Genomic DNA, 20606 nt, shown 5'->3' on the forward strand with positions numbered 1-20606 from the left:
GAAGTATCCAGGCAGGATGTGAAGGTGCTGACTGATCATTCCACAGGGGCAGAACAACAGGGTAGAAAAGCTGGTCAGCCTGGTTCCCTGCTGGGAACTGACAGAACGCTGATTCAAAAGAGAACAAAACGCTCTTTTGTGTAGGTGTGCAAGGAGGCAGCGGTTCACTGATGTAGTCCGCAGACGAACTGTTAAACCCACGAAAGGTGAGCAAGAGTATTTCAGATTTCATTCTGGAATCCACAGTGAGCCAGAGTAGGAAATCTGAAACCGGAGCGATAATCCCAAAGGTTTAAGTTTGAGCCCAGATCCCCACAGCAGAATACAGTAAAGAAATGGGGAGAAAAGCAAAAATAAAAACTGATGCTGCCATACAGAATTTTGGAATATCTTATTTAAAATATCAAATGGTAATCGAGCATAACTGTTTCCATAACACCTAGCTGGGATCGTAACTGCTTGCTCTGTCAATTCATCTTGTGTTTTCCCCGTTTATCAGGAAGGAAGAAGGTGGGAAGACGTACACGGACGTCCTACGCAGCAGGCAATTTTAACTACCTGTCATTGCGAGACACCTGTTCTTTTCCTTTGACCACCTGGTAGATTTTACATGACGTTTCTCAGTCGAATGCACTCCTTGCCATGGTGGCGGGAGAATCACGAAATTATTGGATCGGTTACAGGTTAGCATTTTTTTTTTAGTTCTCTCCTAACTTGATTTTTGTAAATGTATTGAAGGAAAGGGTCATTTATTTGCAAGTACAGTACTTAGAGTCGCTTCCAGCAAGGACAAGCTGTCTGCCACAGCTACTGCTCTCCTAAAGGAGAATTCACACTATGACAGTTCCAATGGGTATTGTGCACTATAGATTTCGCAGTTTATGGTTTTACCTTTGAATAGTGGAACATTTTCCTTAATTTGACCATGGTTTCCTGGTTTATTCTGCACTTTATCAAGCTGAACTACATTTCATCCTTAGCACGGCACATCTCAGTGAATGTTCATAAAGCACACACCTGATTTTTGGAAGAAGACAGAGTCACAGTTTGGAACAGACTTCATTTCCTTTTCAAAATGTAAAACCCTAATGAAAAATAGTCCCTAGACTGAGAATGGAAACAGAAACTGGGCAAATGCAGGAAGCGTGCTACGCAGAGAGAGGCTCAGTGACCACAGGGTGTCCAGAACTGCTGGACACAAGCACGCCAGCACGCCCAGAGAGGACAGGCTGCGCTCCCGTTGCTAGCAGGGAGAAACCGAGACAGAGATGCACCGCAGGAAACTCTGGAGTTAACCATTTGTCCCCAAAAGAACGAATCTAATCCCCAAATTCCCACAGCTGCAGTTCCAGTCCTCCTGGAGGAGAGGGAGGAATCCCAACAGAACTGAAGTCCAATGTGTGATTTTCTGTCAAAACCTGAGGAACAGAGTGAGCCTGACAAATAAAAGTTATTGGCCTGAATGTAAATGATCAGCAATTATTGGTGCCTGATAACACTATTTACTGGTCATGCAAAAACGAAGCTCTTTAAACTTGATTAGTCCAAGGAAAAACAAAGGACAAATCGGAAATAGTTTTTTATCTGCTTTTCTCCTTAAACGATCACCGTTTAAAAGTGGAAGTGAGAGTTGGTTAGCTTTCTAACATAGCTCCTGATATATATGTATGGTGAATGGGTTTACAAAAGGTAACCATGGTCTTATTAAGAAGCTATTTCTTAGAAGGAAAACTGCAGGTATGTAGTCCCAGAAACCTTTTATCGTAAATCACTGCCTTCGACACTTTCGTTACTTTAAAAAATTTCCCCGAGTAATTCCCTAGTACTCCGAACAAAACAAACAACTAACGTGACAAGAATTCCCCTAGAAGAGGAGAAAAAGGTGGAGCACCATCGCGCCCCCCCTCTGCAGATCAACCTAACTTGGTATGGTAGTAACTGGCACAGTAGCCAATCACGAGTCTTATGCTGTTTAGGCCACACCCACTCTGAGTTACTGACTATGCGTGTCCGTTGACCACGCCCCCTGTGCGTTTCCGTGCACGCCCTTGTTCCGTGACGTAGCGATATGCCTCAGAAAGCCGGGCTTCCCAGACGTCGGCAGGAGGAGAAACGCAAAATGTGATGTCATAGAATTGAAACGCACTCGAAACTTTCCTGTTGACTTTGCTCATAAATGCATTTTCTTCCCCTGTTGACACTCATTTGAACTGAATCAGCTTGGCTGTCGCAAGCGGAACGTGTGTGCATATTATATTTATATTTTATCGTGTGGGCTAGTTGTGTCATTCTAGCGCTAGGATTTCACATCAGCCAAAGCGACGTCTGCCCGTGGTGTAGCTGGCTGTTTTTCTTTTATTTTTAGTTCATTATTGTTTCATTTCATTTGACATTTCCGAGCCTCCACCGGCGTCGAGCGTGGAGAAATTAACCGATCTCAGCGGCACTCGAATCGGCTTCGTGCGTTTGGAGACCCCCGCTTGCCTCGCCGGTGAAGCCTTTTCCTACTGACTCTACCGATTTTTTTTTTATTTTCTAAGCATATAAACCCAGACTCGTCACCCAGACGATGGGACTTCTCTTTACGAAATTAATGACAATCTTCGGAGACAGAGGTAAGAATTTTAATTGCTACCGTGTTTAACGTTGTCGCGGCGTAAAGGTGTCAGACTCTCTGGCTGGAGTACCAGAGAGCCAGGAAGAAACACGGGGTCTGATTCCCACAAAATAATCGTAGAAATTGGTTAAAAGTCCCATTTTTTACATTGACAGCGATTACATAATACATATATACGGTATATACTCATCAGCTTTACATGACACTGGAATATCATCGAGATTTAAATAAAGTCGCTGAAGTAATGATACATTTATCTTTATGCTAAGCGAGGGGGGGTGTCACTGAACACGGTGATCTGTTATTGTTGCAGACGATCAAAACGGAGCTAATTAAAGAGCCCCTGGCGATTTCAAAACTCGAATGCTAAATTATTAACAGCGAGATGAAACTGACGACAGCTGGCGAAGTAAAAAAAAGTTCAGCGTCCAGTCGCTGCAGTCACAATGTGGAAGGCCTTTATTATTGTATATATATATTTTAAAAATCACTTGCTTACATGATGTTGCATGAACTCAGTTAGGCTTCTGAGCCGTTAGGAAGAGAAAAGCTTCAAAGCAGTTGAAGCAGTATCAGACAGCATCGGAGGTCGGAGCCCTCAGAGCTCGCTGAAGGTTTAAGGCTGTGAGGCTGCTTTGTCTGAGCCGTGCACAGCCCCGTCAGCGGCTCGGTGAGGCCAGGCCGCTGGCAGTGGGAAGGAGCCCAGATCCGAGGGACCGTCTCTCAAAGATCCCGTGTGGCCGAGGCTTTCTGGGACAGATGTTCCGGAAGCGGTTGCTATGGCAACGCTCCTGCCCCAACCCCCCCCCCGAGGACGCGTGCCAGAGGCCGTGGCGGCCCCGGCTTGACCTCCGACCCCTGGCCCGAACTCCGCCTGCCCCCGGGATCACGGCGACAGATGTGACATCCGCGGGGTCGGGGCAGGGATCCGGAGGGTCTGTTCCCAGCGTGATGGCAGTGCCGCCTGCAGCTGCTTGTCTGTTTCCGCCGGCCTGCTCTGCGCTGTAGTTCCCAGCGGCGTCGAGAGCAGCTCTCCTCCGAGCCCTGCCTGTTTGTCCGGAGTGCCTTGCGGAGTGTTCTGGGCAGTAGCACACTTGCAAATCTTCTAACTGAGCTGACTCATAGCTTTGAAACTGGACAATGATATCCGCTGGGTCATATAGAGAAAATGTCCTAGGTTTGACGGTGGGAAGTCTGTCTTATGACCTCTGAGTACGATTTCGTTGTGACGGGCCTGCGATGTAATTCCTTTTTACAAGGGGGAAAACTTCCTTCAGGCTTGTTCATCGCACCACTGAGGTCTAAGGTCTGAGGTCTGCTTTAAGGACAGGGAGAAAGAGCTTCAGGGCTTCTTGGCTAATACTTCTGGGGTTGTTCCTCCAATAGTAACTAACCATTTTTCTCCAGAGCAATGTCGTGGAGGTGGCAGAGTCTGAGCTCTGCCGATAGGGGACAGCAGACGCTGCCAGTCTCATGTCGCTGCTGTGCTCTGACGCTTCTGTTTTCCGTTCACAGAGCACAAGGTGATCCTTGTAGGACTGGACAATGCAGGCAAGACCACCATCCTCTACCAGTTGTGAGTATAAATCACTACTTCATCTTACGACTCATTTTTTCCATGCACACAGAATCTTTTATATCATAAAATTAGGTTGCTGTGTTCCTCAAATGATAGTGATTCCTTACACTTACATAGCCTTTTTCTGGACACTTGACTCAAAGTGCTGTACAGATGGTGGGGACTCCCCTCCACCACCACCAGTGTGCAGCCCCACCTGGATGATGCGCCAGTACACTCCCCACACACCAGCTCTCAGTGGGGAGGAGAGCAGAGTGATGAGGCCAGTTCAGAAATGGGGATTATTAGGAGGCCATGATTGGTAAAGGCTGGGGGGAAATCTGGCCAGGACACCGGGGTAACACCCCTCCTCTTTTGGAGAAAAGTCCTGGGATTTTTAATGACCAAAGAGAGTCAGGACCTCGGTTTTACATCTCACCCAAAGGGCAACACCTTTTTTTGTAGTATTGTGCTCCTATACTGTATACGTCACTGCACTGGGGCATTAGGACCCACACAGACTGCAGGGTGAGCGCCCTCTACTGGCCCCACTAACGCCGCCCCCAGAGCCCCAAGAGCCCCCAAAGTCTGATTACTGAGCCCTTTCTTTCAGGTCTAATGCATGTGAGGTTTTATACCCACTTACCCCCTGGTGCAGGTTTTGGAATCCTCTGGGCATTGACCTTCCCTCTCTGTGCTAGTATCTGTGTGGTACTGACCCCTGTGAAAGGACTGGCTGCCTGTTTTTAACGGTGTGAAACGATCTCCAGTCTGACACGGCACCAACATGACGACACCAGTGCGGCACGATTCAGCTGGGATCGGAGCACTGCTAGCTGGTTCCCCCTCCCCTCCTCTGCTTGCCCACCTCCCCTCTGTCTCTCTCCTTGCACTCTGTTGACGTCTCCTGTATTAACACCCTCCCCGCCCCCTCCTCTCCTCTCCTCCCTCAGCCTAACGAAGGAGGCCGTCCACACCTCACCCACCATCGGCAGCAATGTGGAGGAGATCTCCGTGCGAAACACTCGCTTCCTGGTGTGGGATATCGGCGGTCAGGAGAGCCTACGGGCCACCTGGAGCACCTACTACTGCAACACTGAGGTACAGCCCCCAGCACCCCGCAGTGCTGCCTCATGGCCATCGACACTCCGGCTCGCCTTCTTCAGGCCTGTAGCAAATGCTCACCCTGCTGTCTCTCTCCCTCGTCAGATTGTGATCCTGGTGGTGGACAGCACTGACCGAGAACGGCTCACGCTCACCAAGGAGGAGCTCCACAGGATGCTTGCGCATGAGGTACGCCACCGGGTGGCACTGTGGGCTATGTGGATTGATTTGTCGCAGAGAGGGCCTTCGATGTGCTAGTGAGGGAGAGTACAGACAGTGCTGGCACTGGGCAAGGGGTGTCCCCAAGGCTGAGGGCTACAAACTCAACACGTCCCTTGCGAACGAGGATGCACAACACAGAGACTCACGGCGAACAACTTCAGTGAGAAGCAGTAGGTTCAGAAGAGAGGGTTAGGAAAAAACAAACCAAGCAAAAACAAGTTACGTGTCCGTACAGAGTCCCTCCCTCCTCTCTCCCAGCTGAGTTGTGGCCTCTCTGACCTCTCCCCTCCTGAATTCTCCCCCCCAGGAGCTCCAGAACGCAGCTGTGTTGATCTTGGCCAACAAGCAGGACATGAAGAACTCCATGACTGCCTCCGAGATCTCCAGCTGCCTGACCCTGAGCTCCATCACTGGTCACTCCTGGCACATCCAGGCCTGCTGTGCCCTGACTGGAGAGGGGTGAGTCCCAGGGAGCGTGCGTGACCGCGGTCCGGTCCGGTCCAGAGCGAGGCGGGGGCTGGCCTCCAGCGAAAGCCAGGGTGCTGCACAGAGGCCTCCGTCAGGCGGCAGATAAAGTGGGCCCCCTCTGTAGCTGAAGCTTTGGGACCCTTTACGCTGATAAACGCAGTGAATTCAGTGGACTGAAAGGCTGTGTTGGATGAAGCAAGGAAGAATGGACAGATTCAGGTATAAATGTTGATGGCAGAGTGGAGAGGTGGAGCGGACTGAGAGAGAAAACAGTGTGTGAGAGGCAGAGGTGAGAGCTGGCTTACTGTACAGATGGGGGGCTGAGGGGCTGGTATCTGGACTCAGCTCGGTTCACTCAGAAGCCGGGGACTCGGGTCTTCCACTGTGCGGGCGTGTTCCCTGACCGCTGTGTCCACTGCTCTCCCGCAGCTTGCTGGCCAGCCTGGACTGGATGAGGTCCCGGGTCCTCGCGAGCTAGACCCCCGCTCCCGCCCCGAGATGGAAGGAACTGATTTCCGCGGCCGAGCAGGAGCTGCTGGGACGCGTCCCTGTGACCTGGAACCGACTCCCGGCTGAGCCGGGCAGGACTGGAGTTGCTTTTCTGCGCATCGATCAGTATTTCTGCCGGACTGGGTTCTGCACAGGCGCCGGGAGTGTTTGTGTACCCTCACGCTGTGTGCAGGGGGGCAGTGTCTGCGGGCAGGGCCTCGGGAGAGAGGGGTCCGGGGGCAGAGCATCAGCAGTCCTGCCCGCTCCTGAGCTGCTATCACGTGACTTCAGTCCGCAGATCTGGTTTACTACACATGTGGATCACCATGGATGCCAGTGACTGGCCCATGTGGTCTGTAATACTGACTGTGCCAGCAGGAACTGATTGGCGTGGGTACAGGGTACTGGAATTTTGGTACTGACTTGAGCATGCAGAACTGCCAGCCAGTGTTTATCGTCTGTCTAGTTTTGTGCATTGACTTTATTCCAGAGTGCGTGCTGATGAGCCTCATTCTGAAATCAGACGTCTGAGTGGCACTATTGACTTTGAAAACGGGACATGCGTTGCTGTTGTCTGTTTTTAATTTTTACCAGTGAAAATTGATCAGCTTTTTTCTTTGCACGTGAAGATGATCTCTTTGTCGGACAAAAAGCGTCCTCCAAGTATGTTCTGTGAATTACTCCCGTGTTGCTGGACAATGAGCATGTTGTAAAGGGTTTTTTTTTTTTACATGCAAAATAAATGTCAGTGTTACAAGATGTTTCTTTCATTAGGGTTTTTTGGAAACCAATGTTGCTGCTGTTTGTGTTTTTTTTCCTCCGCAGTGAGGATCCGGCTGTAGCTCTTAAAAGGTTTGACCTGTTTAGAAGCACAAAAAAAATGGCAGCAATGCATAACGAACAGCCACCAGATACTAACCACAGCCAGCATCACATCCGGCCTGTTTGCACAGCATTATCACAGGCCCTGCTTGCAGCGTCTGTGCACAGAGTTTGTTTTTTCCACAGAGCCCCTGGAGGTCAGTGGTTTCCCCTGCGTCAGGGAAAGGGATTACGTCAATGGTTGTCATAATTTGTTTTTTGCTGACATCTCAGTGTTTCATTTTCGTTGTTGTATGTTGTGGCAGAAGTGATGACGGTTAGGCATGGTTTTGTAGAAGGCTGTAGTGATTTGTATGTGGTTGTTAATTATGTACCTTAATGGTTAGGCAATGCATGGCAGAACAAAAACACAGCAGGAATGAGGGGGGTACTTAGATTTGAAGCAGGGACCTCTTGATCTGCAGACAAATATTCTACCACTGAGCTATACCCCCATGCCTATGGTGTGTGCTCTTTGAGTCACTGTGATCTCACCTAAACAGCTGTTGAATTCCTGTACTTTTTTATGTGCCATTATATAATTTGCAGTTCCTCAATACAGTGCAAAAAAAGAATCTGGGATTGTCAAACAGGGATTTATAGGTGCCAAACAAGGTTAAAAGAGACAAATGAAGTAAATACAGGATATTATAATGCAGGAGGCACCTTGATTTGCACTAACCCAGTCACCCTAAACAGGGGGCTAGCTGATTGTTTTAAGCAGTATTACAGTATCTTAGTAAGACAATCGATCCAGGTACTTACAGTACATATTTCATGAATGAGATGAGACGTAAAACAGAGGCCCTGAATCTCTGTGGTCATTAAATATCCCAGGATGTTTCTTGAAAAGAGTAGGGGTGTAACCCCTGGCCTTTACCCATCATGGCCTCCTAATAATCCCCATCTCTGAACTGACTTCATCACTCTGCTGTCGTCCCCACTGAGAGCTGGTGTGTGGGGAGTGTACTGGTGCACTATGGCTGCCGTCGCATCATCCAGGTGGATGCTGCACATTGGTGGTGGTGGAGGGGATCCCCATTACCTGTAAAGCGCTTTGAGTGGAGTGTCCAGAAAAGTGCTATATAAGTGTAAGCAATTATTATTATTAATCAAAAGTGTGAATTACACAGGGGGCACCTGGATTTGAACCAGGGACCTCTTGATCTGCAGTCAAATGCTCTACCACTGAGCTATACCCCCACAGTGATGCAGCTGTTGGTCACCTTTGGCTCACTGTGATCTCACCTGTACAGGTATCTCGTCTCACTGCAGTGTTTTATGTGTGATCAAATTTGCACTTCCTCATTACAGTAAAAGGATAATTCATCAACGTCTGGGGTTGTCAACATGGTATTAATAGGTGGGGAATGAGCCAAAAGAAGTACATAGAAAAACAGGACACAGGGGGCACCCGGATTTGAACCGGGGACCTCTTGATCTGCAGTCAAATGCTCTACCACTGAGCTATACCCCCACAGGCCTCTATAATTATGTCACCTGTCTGTCAGTGTGAATTCACCTGTACAGGTGTCCGCTACCTACCTGCACAGTGGTTTAGGTGGGATCATATGATTTGCAGCACCTCGTGACCATGAAGTGACAACTCATTAAAAACTGAGTTTGCCAGCAAGGTTTTCACAGGTCGGAAACGAGAGACAAACATAAAAAAGAAAACCAGGACACAGGGGGCACCCGGATTTGAACCAGGGACCTCTTGATCTGCAGTCAAATGCTCTACCCCTGAGCTATACCCCCACAGTGATACAGCTGTTGGTCACCTTTGGCTCACTGTGATCTCACCTGTACAGGTATCCCGTCTCACTACAGTGTTTTATGTGTGATCAAATTATTTACACTTCCTCATTGCAATAAAAGGATAATTCATCAAGGTCTGGGGTTGTCAACATGGTATTAATAGGTGGGGAATGAGCCAAAAGAAGTACATAGAAAATCAGGACACAGGGGGCACCCGGATTTGAACCGGGGACCTCTTGATCTGCAGTCAAATGCTCTACCACTGAGCTATACCCCCCGACATATGTTTGCTACCTCGGGACCCGGGCTAGTTCCTCCACAGTGTTAAATCTGCGACTGAAGCACTACTCGTCCCCCTAGAGGAAGCTGTAACCGCTGACTAATTACTACACGCATCCGGGCCGTTATTAACACGCCGGAGGCTGATTTCCGTTTTTCAGAAAGCACCGCGTTATCCGCTTCCGTACAGTGTGACATCAGATGTCTGGAGGATAAGAAAGCGTCTATTACCCCCCTTTTCTGTGTTCTAAAGTGTTTATTTTTCATTGCGTGTTTGAACTGTACATCACCGTCTTGCAAGACGTTGCACGTACGCATCTATAACGACCTGTATCACTAAGGTGTGATTACGTACGCGGTGCATGGAGTTTGAATTTACCGATCGAAATGGGATTTTTACCAAATAATTAAACTCGGCAGTGGGGCGGAAGCCTCTGTCTGGGTCAAAACATATGATAATATCATTCAATATTGCTTACACGCTTGGTTACATTTACTTCCGTGTTATTGATGACTGGGGTTTTGAAATATACCCCGGCGCCGCAAGGTGACAGTACAGCCAAAGAAACGGTGCTGAAGGGAAGAATTTGATCACCCTTAAGACGCCGTTTTAATGACACCCCTAACACAGGGCTGGCTGATTTTTTTAAAGCAAATTAATAAGACAAGATACTGCCTTGGTATACACAACCGCCAGACGGATTTACATATTTGATAAATACACCGAACTAACCAAAAGACGAGCGGTCACAGGGGGCACCCGGATTTGAACCGGGGACCTCTTGATCTGCAGTCAAATGCTCTACCACTGAGCTATACCCCCGACGAAGCAGTAACTGGCGTCTGTGTGTGATATCTGCGCGAACAATACCAACGGCCCGTGATCACACAGGAGTGGCACTCGTCTTGCACAAGACAGACTCCGGCAGCGAGATCTGTTGCAGAGAATGCGCACGTTTTTTATGTCATTCTGATATCGAAGTGTTCGTTGGACGCGATTCTAATATACTAACAACACATACAACATAGTGTTTTGCTTTATATAAATAAAATGATCACTCAAACGTGGCTGATAGTCCTGTACCTCTGCTTTTTTTTTAAAAGAGGTTTAAAACTCCCAGACTGATTCCTTTTTTCCCCCGTAAGCAACACATTTTTCATGAAGGTGCTAAACGATTTACACCATTTTACTAAATATCAACGGGAGCAGATAACACTCCTGAAGGAGCAGGGACCGAACCGGCGCCGCTAGTGCGGCGGTCGGGCGTGCTAACCGCTCAGCTACCTGGACGCACGCGAGCGCTCTACTGTCGCTTCTCTCACGTCTGAGACCCTCCACTGCGGTCTCGCGCCACCTACGGCGGCGGTCTCGAGCCGGGGTCCGCGGGCTAGCCGTAGCGGCTCGAGACGCCGGGGAGCAGACGGTGGAGGTTTGACGGACGGAAAAGGTCAGAAAACGGAGGATTAAACCACGACAGAACAACAACAACAACAACAAAAGAAAAAAAAAAGGACGAAGGTATGAGGTTATCGTACCACCTCCTGAAACAAAATAAAAAGTTAACGTGGACGTCAAAGATGCGACGAAGTGCGCATTTTGTCTTTATCTTCCAGTAAAACTTTATCTGACAGTTTTCTTGTCCAATTCGGGACGTAGCTTATTTAGGACTTGCTAATTTAAAGTGTAATTTTGCCTCGGCTCTTAATCGACGAATTGTAGTCTGCAGTTACGATTCTAACGCACATAATAATGATGGGTGTCCCTGGAGATACGTATATTGTACGTGTCTCACAATCAACAAGGCCATACTCTGATTTAAACTGAGGCGAAGCATGGCCTGAGTCCCTGTTTTGATAAATAAGATAACGAGCCTTGGTTTAAGTAGAGTGTTACTGATGTTATTAAGGTTACCATCCGCCCGGTTTCCAGACGGACAGGGCCCCTATTATTAGGAAAACACATATCACAACGCATAAAACGAAAATCCCAAACAAATACATTATTTAATTATTATCTGAATAGCGGTAGTATGGTTTCCTGTCGAATTCAAAGTAACAAAAGTCTTCCTGTCACATTTCAAATGACGTACCCCTGATCAAGAATGAATAATGCGACAAAGCCTGTTTCTTGGACAGAAATGTCTACAACTAAAAGTAACAGGAGGTAGGGGAGTCCTAGACCCGATATTGAAATACTGTAAACCTCATTAAGAATTAAACCAAGTCTGTTCCCCCAAACTTTTTGCACACTGATGTCCCTGTCCCATAAATGGCCTTCTAACCTCATGGTGCACCCCAATACGAAACCCTGGTCTGGATAGTTCTTTAGGGGGTCAAATATAATGGTTCTGTAGATATTCCTTATTTTGTAGCTAATTAAGGTTGACAGAGCAGTCTTCTTCTAGCCTGAGTGCTATACTGAAGCGCTGCAAAGAACAGATTTTAGATTTCAGGTGAGACTTCCTTTGCGCAAGAAGGCATCTGTGCTCATATGGTGAAAAGGCTGAAATCCTAACTGTTTTTGTTTTTTCCCCTTAATTTCTAAAGTTTTAAGGCCTTACTGTTTGTGAAAGAGACCTAACTCAACCCTTTATCCGATTTTTGTGTGGGTTACCATGTTTTCCATGTTTGTGTGGGTTTCCTCTGGGTGCTCTGCTTTCCTCCCACAACCCAGAGACATGCTGGTAGGTTAAAATGGCCTTCTGGGAAAGTTGGCCGTGGTTGGAGTGTGTGTGCCTGTGATGCCTGGTGTGTCTGTGTGTGCCCTTGATGGACTGTCCAGGGTGTGTCCTGGCTTGTGTCCATTGCTTGCTGGTATGGGCTCCAGCTCCCCCATGATCCTGAATTGGAAGAGCTGGTTAGAAAATGGCTGGATGTTATACAGGCTCTGGGTTTAAATCCCTTCATTGTAGGACTGTAATTTCATAAACAACAAGACTACTTTTCTTTTCAAGTTTAATTTCACATGTAATAACTATGTACAGACCAGAGAATAAGAAACGTCTTTATATATAGTATATATTGTACGTTGGCAAAGTGTGCCATACAAATATAGGATTTTTCATATAATATACATTAAGTCCCAGTATTTACATTTAATTTACAGAATAAATAGGGGCTGTTGAAGAGGCGGGAGGTGGAAGTCTTCAGGCAGGTGGCGCTTGACATTTCCAGTTCTCGGGTTCAGGACGGTATACAAACTCTTTCCTTGTAGAAAACAGAGAACGAATAAATTATCAAGGGCATTTTACAGAGGTTTTTTTCAGCCAGGCAGTTACCGTTAAATAATTAAAGAAGAAGAAAACAGGCAGATTGCAAAAGTTTATATCTAAGCCGAAACCCACACATATTTATAATGTTTAATAGCCAAGTTTTTCATTTTTGCCTTTGTTTTGAGAAGCCGTGACTCTGTTTTCATGGAGTGGGTGTTGCTTAGAAATGCTGTCAGGCCTAGAGCTTTTTTTGATCACTGATCAAGAGGTGCTGTTTTTAAGGCTGGGTGCCCCCTGTGAACTCAACCAGAATGACCTCCTATTGTTTGTCACTTCTGTGGCAAGATTTCTGAAGACTGTCAACCCTTCAGAGAGTCGAGACGACCTGGAATCTGTGGCTGTCCTGAAATCGGTCAAGTTCTTGTGCTAGAGGAGATGTTAGAAGCAGAGCCCATGTACTGTGAGCACTCTGGTGGATATCTGTAGCTTTTTTGTTTTGACTGCCAGGTGATTTTGTGCTCTAGTGTGGTAAAATGCGATGGAGGCGGCCTTAATGATCAGATAAGAGGTTTTCAGCCGTAGTTTTAACAAAGAGCTGCAGACACAGTTCGTGTTGCCGAGAACGGCGTGCCTGGAAATAGGAGACTCTGCGGCTCTTACTCTCGTCTGGCGTTCGCAGCAGCTTGGCGGCACAGCAGTCCCTCGTCGCACGGGCAGATCTGGTTGATGCTGAACGCCAGCCCGCCGTCCGGCACGAAGCAGCTCGCCCCGAGCGGCAGGCGGCGCTTGCAGATGCTCTCGCCGTGGTGCCGCGCGCAGCACATGGAGCTGCCGCAGTCCCGGTCCACCTTGCACCGCGCGCCTGGGCAGAGAGGCGGGGGAGAACAGGGCATCTCAGTGACACACCTACACCGGGCCTCTCCAGCAGCAACACAGAGGAACACTCTGCCCAGGAGACGATGCTCTCTGAAGTTACCGTCATCGCTGCTCACAAAGTAGAAGAGCGTTTGGGAATGCTTAAACGTTTCTGTCTTCCTCGTTGTTGATCGACCTCTCACTTAGAAAAGCAATGTGTTTGTACATCCTCTAGGCTAGGTAAAGGCAGCACTGAGCCTCTTTCCCCTAGTTGGTCTTGGTACTAAAAACATTATTCACATCTGTGTGTTGTGTGTACTATGCTATGCAAGAGGTATCTTTAAAACATGTTTTGTGTGTAGCTGAAAAACACTGATAAAACATTCCAAATTAAAAGTTTGATTGCTTTTTCTCCTTTTACTCTGCAGTGGCTTCCCACTGATGGGCTGACTGCTGCCGACGACAGAGGAGTGTTTTCCCCGAGAGAGCGAAGCCTGACACAGTCGGCCGTCGTACCTTCTTGGCCCTCTGGGACGCTGCGGTGGCACTTTCCGAACATGCAGCTCAGGCCGCGGAGACACTGGGCGTCCCTCCTGCAGTACTGGCCAGCGTGCTTCAGGGGGACACACAGGCCGAAGTGCCGGTCACAGGAGAACCCCCTCCCACAGGTCCGGTCATGATCACACACCGCCTGAGAGAGACACACATCGACCTGGTCAGCAGGCATTGTGCTGCATTTACACAAACACTGTCCCCTCAGAGAGGGTCATCACTCTTTACGTAAAAGCTGTTAAGGTTTCTTGCAATTCCCCTGTAGGACTTTGGATTGTGACGTTGCGTTGATTTGAGGAAGAATGAAGATTCAGAAGGCTTATATCGGCACCTCAGTCCCTATCTCATTTCCTACTGCTTGAGGGAATTTAGATTTTATTTATCTAAATAAATCTAGAATTTAATTATCCAAAGTTAATCAGGTAATTGATAGCAATTCCAGTGCATGCTGTTTTGAGATCATGGAAATTTGCCAGAAAAGTAAGCTTGTATCAGACATAGATGAAGACTTCAATTTATATAAAAGTATAGTAACTCTTTAAATTCTAAATGCCTTTAAAGATGTCTTTGTATCTGTGATGAAGAGCTGGTAACAGAGTTGTCAGTGAAGCCTGAGGCATTGTAGCAAATAGTGCACTCAGCACTCAAACCATTGAAAGAGATATATAATAGGGAAAGATGAGAGCCCCCTGGGAGCACTTTTGCAAATGAACCATTAAACTCAGAATCATGAAATATGTTTTGTTGTGCTAAGGAATGAGGCTTTTGGCTAACAAGAGTGATCTGGAACGTACTTCTATAGATAACCTTAACTGTCTTTGGCACACAGACTGCTGTTTATCTGCAGCTGTTGTATTTCAATTTGCTACCAGGCAAAACAAATAACTTTGTTAATTGGTTGCTCCCTGGGAGAGCGGGATAAGCAAACAGCCTCTTGTGCTTCACCAAACATCAACATTTGACTGGAGGTTCATATTCACAAAGCCTTCATACAAAAAAGTTTGAGGAATGTTTGTAACTTTATTCATTAGGGGAAGCAAGCCTTGTGGTGTAGGGGCAGATTTACAGTAAGTAGCCGAAAGTGCATTTTAATTTACTGTCCTGTGTCTGTTAATGAGTCGCTTGTGAGCTGTAATTCAGATACTTGCAATACATTTTCTCAAGTCTAGACATTCGTTTAGAAAAAGAATGCAATAACTACAAAAAACATACAAGTGCTGCTGGATTAATGAAAATACGGTGCGTTTTGTTCAGAAATTTGACAAAGACGTGTAAATAACAGTAGAGAGCTGGAAGGCTGAGAGATGCAGCTGAAATAACCAGGCAAAGGGAAGCAGACAGACTCACCGTTGAGCTTCTGGCGCTGGAGGAGGGAGTAGTGTCTTGAGGGACAACTGCTCCTTCTTGAGGGGGGCTGTAGGGGATCGACAGCATCCAGGCCCAGATGTGGCCCCTTACTGAAGGCAAGGTGAGACAGACAGCCGCCAGGCAGATGTGCAGTGTCCCAGGAACACGGCGCATTTCCAGACTCCGGAAGCAACCCTTCGCAGTGACACAAAGAGTTAGAGAATATCTGCGGGATTTCTATCCCGGTAAAGCAAAATAAGATGAAGGAGGACGAATGCGAGAGCTAAGATCCCAACTGGTGCTGAGGAATTCCTCTCACGCAGCTCAGTAGCCTTTGGCTGGCAGACCAAAGAACACTGGCTTATATAGACCGATCTGCCCTTTCTCTGTCTCACGACAGTGTTTGTCTAAGGCACAGGGTAGGAGGGAACAATTAGTAGTTAATGGATTAGCTTAATTGCCTGTACCACCTCCTGGAAACGATGAGCAAAATTATCAGCAGGGGCTGGGGGGGTTGGCAACATGCAGACAGCAGGGCACACAATAGACAAGACATGGACCACATGGGCTCATCTCAGTGGGGCTGCTGGGAAACGAACGCGGTTTGGTAGGAGTTTGGACAAAGCAGACAAAAGATGCCTGTTTCAATCTGCTAACCCCAGGGCCTGCGTTGTTGACCCTGTCCTCTCCAAAAAATAAACTGCCTTGGACCTCAAGCTGAGAGCAATTTACAAAAGTGCCTGCGTCAGGCCCAGATTCTCATTAAATGCAATTTTCAGTGATAGTAATTAACTTCCTGTGAATGCAGGAGGGCGACACTATGCTACGACTTCTCTGTCTTGTGTAATTGGAACGATTTGAAATCTGCAATTTTCCCATTCAAAGAAGAACCTTTCACAGACCAATTTAAAATGTTACTTGGACTGAATTTGTTCTGTTTCACCTTAACACAACATTTTATTCTGATTACTTTTTCTTATTGCATCTCTGCTTCATTTGAATTGGCATGCAGAAGCTCATTTATTTAATTATCCAGTTTTGTCTAATTGATAGAAGCATTTACAATGTGGCCTAGGCCAATGTTTTCAGAAACAAGAAAAAATAAAGACAAAAAAAAAACATCCAGATAATGAACAATAACGTGCAATATTAACATCGTGATCACTTGTTCCCCTTACAGTGCACAACAGAAAAGAGAATAGATTAAATGAAATCCAGCCCAGGAATGTATTTGGACCAGGCTGTGTAAATCTGATAGTGTCATTCTCTCGCTCTCAGGCTGTGACAGGAGGCCACATACTGCGTAGTCTCCTCCAGGCACCATGTCTTCACTTAGCATCATATTTACCTGCATCAAGTCTGGGAAGGCAATGCATTAAGGGATACAGTTTTCTAATTTTGTGAAAACTACTTGTCGCATCCTTTGTGAATCACATGTCACAGTGTAGCAGAAAGCGTAGCTCTGTCTGTTTGTCACCTCTGTCTCTCAGCTGGTCAACCCAGTCTGCCCCTGATGTCACTCAGTTTCTAGAGCCAGTCTGAGGTCACTGAGCCCGTACTTCCCCAGGGTCTGTCTCTCTATATATGTAGACATTGTCATCGGTATGATAGCAAAGAAATTGAATGGGCAATAAGCATTGTAACAAGAACTGAGCATCGCTGGACCACATGAGTACCAGAGAAGATCCCAAGAGACAAGAAATACCCTAGAAGACGTTGGAAAAATCTGGATGTGGACAGCTGAAAACAGACCATCATGGAAGACTCGTGGGGAAGCCCATCATCCTGAGTTAATGTGTTAAATGTGATGCATTTATTTTGGTATAGAACTCTGGGCTACTGCGAATAAGTAGGGCAGGGGGAAAAAAGTATGCAGCCGCTGTTGTTGTGCTTGCTAGCTTTATTTAGCAGTGCACATGTCTCCTGGGAGAGGAGGGTGAAACACGGCTGCAGCAGGCAAGCAGTCTCCTTAGTTTACAAGGCCCTGGGCTCTGTCAGAAGGATGCTTATCTCTGGCCTCCAATCAGCCCTCTCTTAACTCTCCTTCAATATACAGCTCGTAGTGTACACTTCTCCCTTAATTAAAACTAAAAAACACCAAAGCGAAATGCCAGCCCCAGTGCAGGGGCGAGGCTTACAGTATGTTACTGGATGTAATGCAGTTATCTGTGAACCTTAATAGCCTTTATTTCATCCTGTCATTGTGACGGTGAATGACAGGCAAGTGCATTATGAACCGATCAGAAATTGCTGTGATTTAGGAGGCAATAGCTGTTCTACACATGCTGGAGAGAGAAACGGTTTCAAACCAAAAATGACAGTAACATTTTTTTATTTTGACACAGTCAGATTGAACCAAGTCCTTTTTGTCAATACAACAGTGATGATTCCTTTTTCAGTTGTTAGAGTAATAGAAATTTGAGAATATGAGGTACAGTAGGGACCATTGAATTGTTTTGATATTTTCTTGTTGCACGTGCTATAATATGCATTGTGCATGAATGAACTATAATCTATCCGTTAACATCTTAAAAGACAGCTCAAAAGGTCACCAAATGGGGGGTAGAGCCAACTATGTCGCATGTGACAATTCCCATTTTAGGACGAATAGTTTGAATTCATTAGACAGTGTCACACTAATCTTGAACACTGTTTTTGCACGGGGAAATGTTTTGAAAGGTTTTAAGAAGCAAAGAAAAACAGTCCTAAAATGCATAGATTTAAGCATGGTGCATTTTTATTTAATCAGGTTAATCAAAAGAGAACAGACATCCTTCACAACGACAACATGGAGTGTATAATTTATATAACAGGGCACTTTAATGGAGCAATGTCAGTGAATTACAGTATCTTGCTCCAGAGTACAAGAGCAGCATTCCATGGGACTTTATGTAAATCCTGATGATTATGCCACAGTTCATAAGCCAATTTTATATGTTTTGAACTCTCCTAAAGTGCTGCAACACAGTACAGATTGCTAAAATTTCTGCCATAATAATAATTGCATAAAAGTGTACCGGGAGTCCAGATTAATGTTGGACCATTGAAATAGGATTTAATTTACAGGAGGTATGCAATACCTGTGTCATTTCCTGCCCTTCAACTTTAACAACTTTTAACTTTATCTTCTAAAAAAACATTCAGATTTTTGTAGCAGTTTTCTGTTGTCAGAAACAATTTAAACAAATAACAAATCAAGTCAAATCAAATCTAATATTTACAATAGAATTAGCAAGAATTAAGAAAGCAAATTAAAAAGAAAGACACCCATGTAATTGAACAGCTACCTATATTTTTCTTGTCTCATTTTCTTGTCTCAGGCAAACTAGAAATTGAAAGAACTTGATATTGGCAGAATTCTGAATGGGGCGGCTTTTGACTTAATGTTCCATAAGCTGACATGTATTTATTTATTGTTATTCCTTGAGGTGCCATTGAGTTATTTTCCCCACTCTTCTGTCCCCTGCTTCAGACTCTTCCAAGTTGGGGCTCCAGTTACAAACGAGAGGATCACAAACCACCACCTTGAGTATGACACATGTGAGTAATGTGAGTCTTCTCCTTAGACACATTAGTATTGTGCATTAGTACATTTCTTCCTTTCAACTCTCTTGTAAAATTTATAACGATTGCTCTTAAGAACACACCACAGTCCTGAAAGGTGCTTATTGTAGCTTATTTGTATAGTTCCTTCCAATCAAGTGATAGGAATATAGTTTTTTACAGTATATGGAGAAAAAATCAGACCTCTGTTGAATCTGTGGGTGATATTATCTCTGTGATAATATGTTCATCACTACAATGCTTCTAAAGGTTTTTTTTTTCTTCTTGCAGCTTGTTAGTTGTTCAGTAGTACTGTCAAAATTGCAAAAATAATTTACATGGCATTTGTGTATACATCTCACATCTGTTACTAAAGGAAAAAAACATAGTTGAAATCGGCAGGATATTTAAACTTAGCATGTTTGCTTGAGTTTGTTTAATCATGTACATAATGTCTAATAAAACTAATAAAACTCCAGGTGCTAAACGCTTCAGTATCAGGGTTCAGTGTCAGTTACAGAGCAGATGTTCATTTCTTTATGAGATTATTCTCCTAGCTTTAGACATGCATTGAAAATGGTAATAAACGTAGTATTTAATATTAACAATGCAATATGTAAAAAAAAACATATTTCTGAACTCCAGCCAATCCCCCCCAAAAACACAAATTGTGACTAATAAGTATAAAGTTGCATGGCATGGTGGCACAGTGGTTAGCAATTCCTGACCTGGGGTGCTATCTGTGGAGTTTGGGACTGGCATCCCATCCAGGTTGTACCCTGCCTTGGGCCTGTTGCTTGCCAGGATGGGCTCTAGCTCCTCTGTGACTCTGAATCCTGGAAAAAGTGGGTAGAATATGGCTGGATGAATGGAAGAATAAAATGTAAATAATTCAGGTACGTTTTATTTTAAAAAACAGGTTTAGTTTTACGCAGTGCTGAAATATAACATGATTGATGTACAGTTTGTGTCTGTGTGCATCCCACCCTGTCCCCGGGTGGGATTGAAACAGGCCCAAAGGACACGTGCCAGACTGAAGGGCGGCTCAATAGAGGCCAGGAGGAGCTGGTGAACGGAGCGTGGGGGAGAGCGGAATGGAGCCGTGCCCAGGGTCTGTCAGGATAACTCACACTGGCAGCACCCACCTCTGTAGAGCTGAGCGGAGACTGCCTGCAACACGTCAGGCTGTCGCTGAGCTTCCTGTGCAAAAACAGGCAGAAATATCTCCATAGGTTTCTCGAGAGCCACTCTTGTAAAGACTTCAGAAAAGTAACAAGTAAGAGGAAGCCATTCAGCTTCTCTTCCATGTCATTTTTCTAGTGGCTTACTGGTCCAAAAAAGCTCAATAAGGCCTTTGTTAAGGATTCGAGTGGATCAGATTCCAAAGTACAACTGCTAGTGTGCCCCACACTGCCATGCTGTGATAAAGCCAGTTGGAAAGAGAATATATAATTTGACTGTTTCTGTCCATGTGGCATGAAACTGTAAATTTATTCACGTTTAGTGAATGAAAATGGCAGAATAAACAACCTTCTTAACATTGTTTTGTGGGATGTTAACTAAATTTCTTTCTGGACTTTGTTTTCAGTCACACTATGGTAATTTCTTAACTATTTCTAAAACAGTATTCGAGCCAGCCTAAAATAAAATCAGAGAGCACCCCCAATGCAGGGAAAATATGCTCTTCCATATGAAGTTTCAATAGAGTAAAAATAGTCTGGTGCTTTCTGTTGAAAAGGTG

The 20606-nt window shown here is 45.7% G+C and overlaps 2 protein-coding genes and 5 non-coding genes across 7 annotated transcripts; 1 reads left to right on the plus strand and 6 right to left on the minus strand.

Annotated features, from left to right (window-relative positions):
* The first annotated feature begins 2287 nt into the window (after positions 1–2287).
* On the plus strand, positions 2288–7217 carry arl5c (ARF like GTPase 5C). Its single transcript, XM_088906246.1, has 6 exons — positions 2288–2615; positions 4133–4193; positions 5129–5276; positions 5385–5468; positions 5809–5960; positions 6399–7217. The coding sequence occupies exons 1-6, from the start codon at positions 2570–2572 to the stop codon at positions 6445–6447; spliced, it is 540 nt and encodes a 179-aa protein (XP_088762372.1). The 5' UTR covers positions 2288–2569; the 3' UTR covers positions 6448–7217.
* Positions 7218–8450: 1233 nt separating this feature from the next.
* Positions 8451–8522, minus strand: trnac-gca (transfer RNA cysteine (anticodon GCA)). The gene has a single exon. It is a non-coding gene; the product is annotated as a tRNA-Cys (tRNA).
* Positions 8523–8724: 202 nt separating this feature from the next.
* trnac-gca (transfer RNA cysteine (anticodon GCA)) lies at positions 8725–8796 on the minus strand. The gene has a single exon. It is a non-coding gene; the product is annotated as a tRNA-Cys (tRNA).
* A 209-nt stretch (positions 8797–9005) lies between these two features.
* Positions 9006–9077, minus strand: trnac-gca (transfer RNA cysteine (anticodon GCA)). The gene has a single exon. It is a non-coding gene; the product is annotated as a tRNA-Cys (tRNA).
* Positions 9078–9282: 205 nt separating this feature from the next.
* trnac-gca (transfer RNA cysteine (anticodon GCA)) lies at positions 9283–9354 on the minus strand. Its single transcript has one exon. It is a non-coding gene; the product is annotated as a tRNA-Cys (tRNA).
* A 753-nt stretch (positions 9355–10107) lies between these two features.
* Positions 10108–10179, minus strand: trnac-gca (transfer RNA cysteine (anticodon GCA)). The gene has a single exon. It is a non-coding gene; the product is annotated as a tRNA-Cys (tRNA).
* Positions 10180–12502: 2323 nt separating this feature from the next.
* LOC148814720 (dickkopf-related protein 3-like) lies at positions 12503–15415 on the minus strand. The gene is made up of 4 exons (XM_088906380.1): positions 15323–15415; positions 13940–14114; positions 13229–13430; positions 12503–12563 (listed from the first exon to the last, which is right to left on the minus strand). Exons 1-4 carry the CDS (start codon positions 15407–15409, stop codon positions 12503–12505), a joined length of 525 nt encoding a protein of 174 aa, XP_088762506.1. The 5' UTR covers positions 15410–15415.
* Between the last annotated feature and the right edge of the window lie 5191 nt (positions 15416–20606).

The sequence above is a fragment of the Atractosteus spatula genome, chromosome 26, assembly GCF_055471065.1.
Source record: "Atractosteus spatula isolate fAtrSpa1 chromosome 26, fAtrSpa1.hap1, whole genome shotgun sequence".
Lineage (NCBI taxonomy): Eukaryota > Metazoa > Chordata > Actinopteri > Semionotiformes > Lepisosteidae > Atractosteus > Atractosteus spatula.

Bases quoted from the DNA above. Each gene is read 5' to 3' on its own strand.
- LOC148814720 (XM_088906380.1), bottom strand. From the start codon at position 15,409: ATGCTGTCGATCCCCTACAGCCCCCCTCAAGAAGGAGCAGTTGTCCCT. The intron at 14,115-15,322 runs GTGAGTCTGTCT...TGTCTCTCTCAG, and splicing joins CCAGCGCCAGAAGCTCAACG to GCGGTGTGTGATCATGACCG. The intron at 13,431-13,939 runs GTACGACGGCCG...CTCTCTGCCCAG, and splicing joins CGTCCCAGAGGGCCAAGAAG to GCGCGCGGTGCAAGGTGGAC.
- arl5c (XM_088906246.1), top strand. From the start codon at position 2,570: ATGGGACTTCTCTTTACGAAATTAATGACAATCTTCGGAGACAGAG. The intron at 2,616-4,132 runs GTAAGAATTTTA...TTCCGTTCACAG, and splicing joins GACAATCTTCGGAGACAGAG to AGCACAAGGTGATCCTTGTA. The intron at 5,961-6,398 runs GTGAGTCCCAGG...GCTCTCCCGCAG, and splicing joins TGTGCCCTGACTGGAGAGGG to CTTGCTGGCCAGCCTGGACT.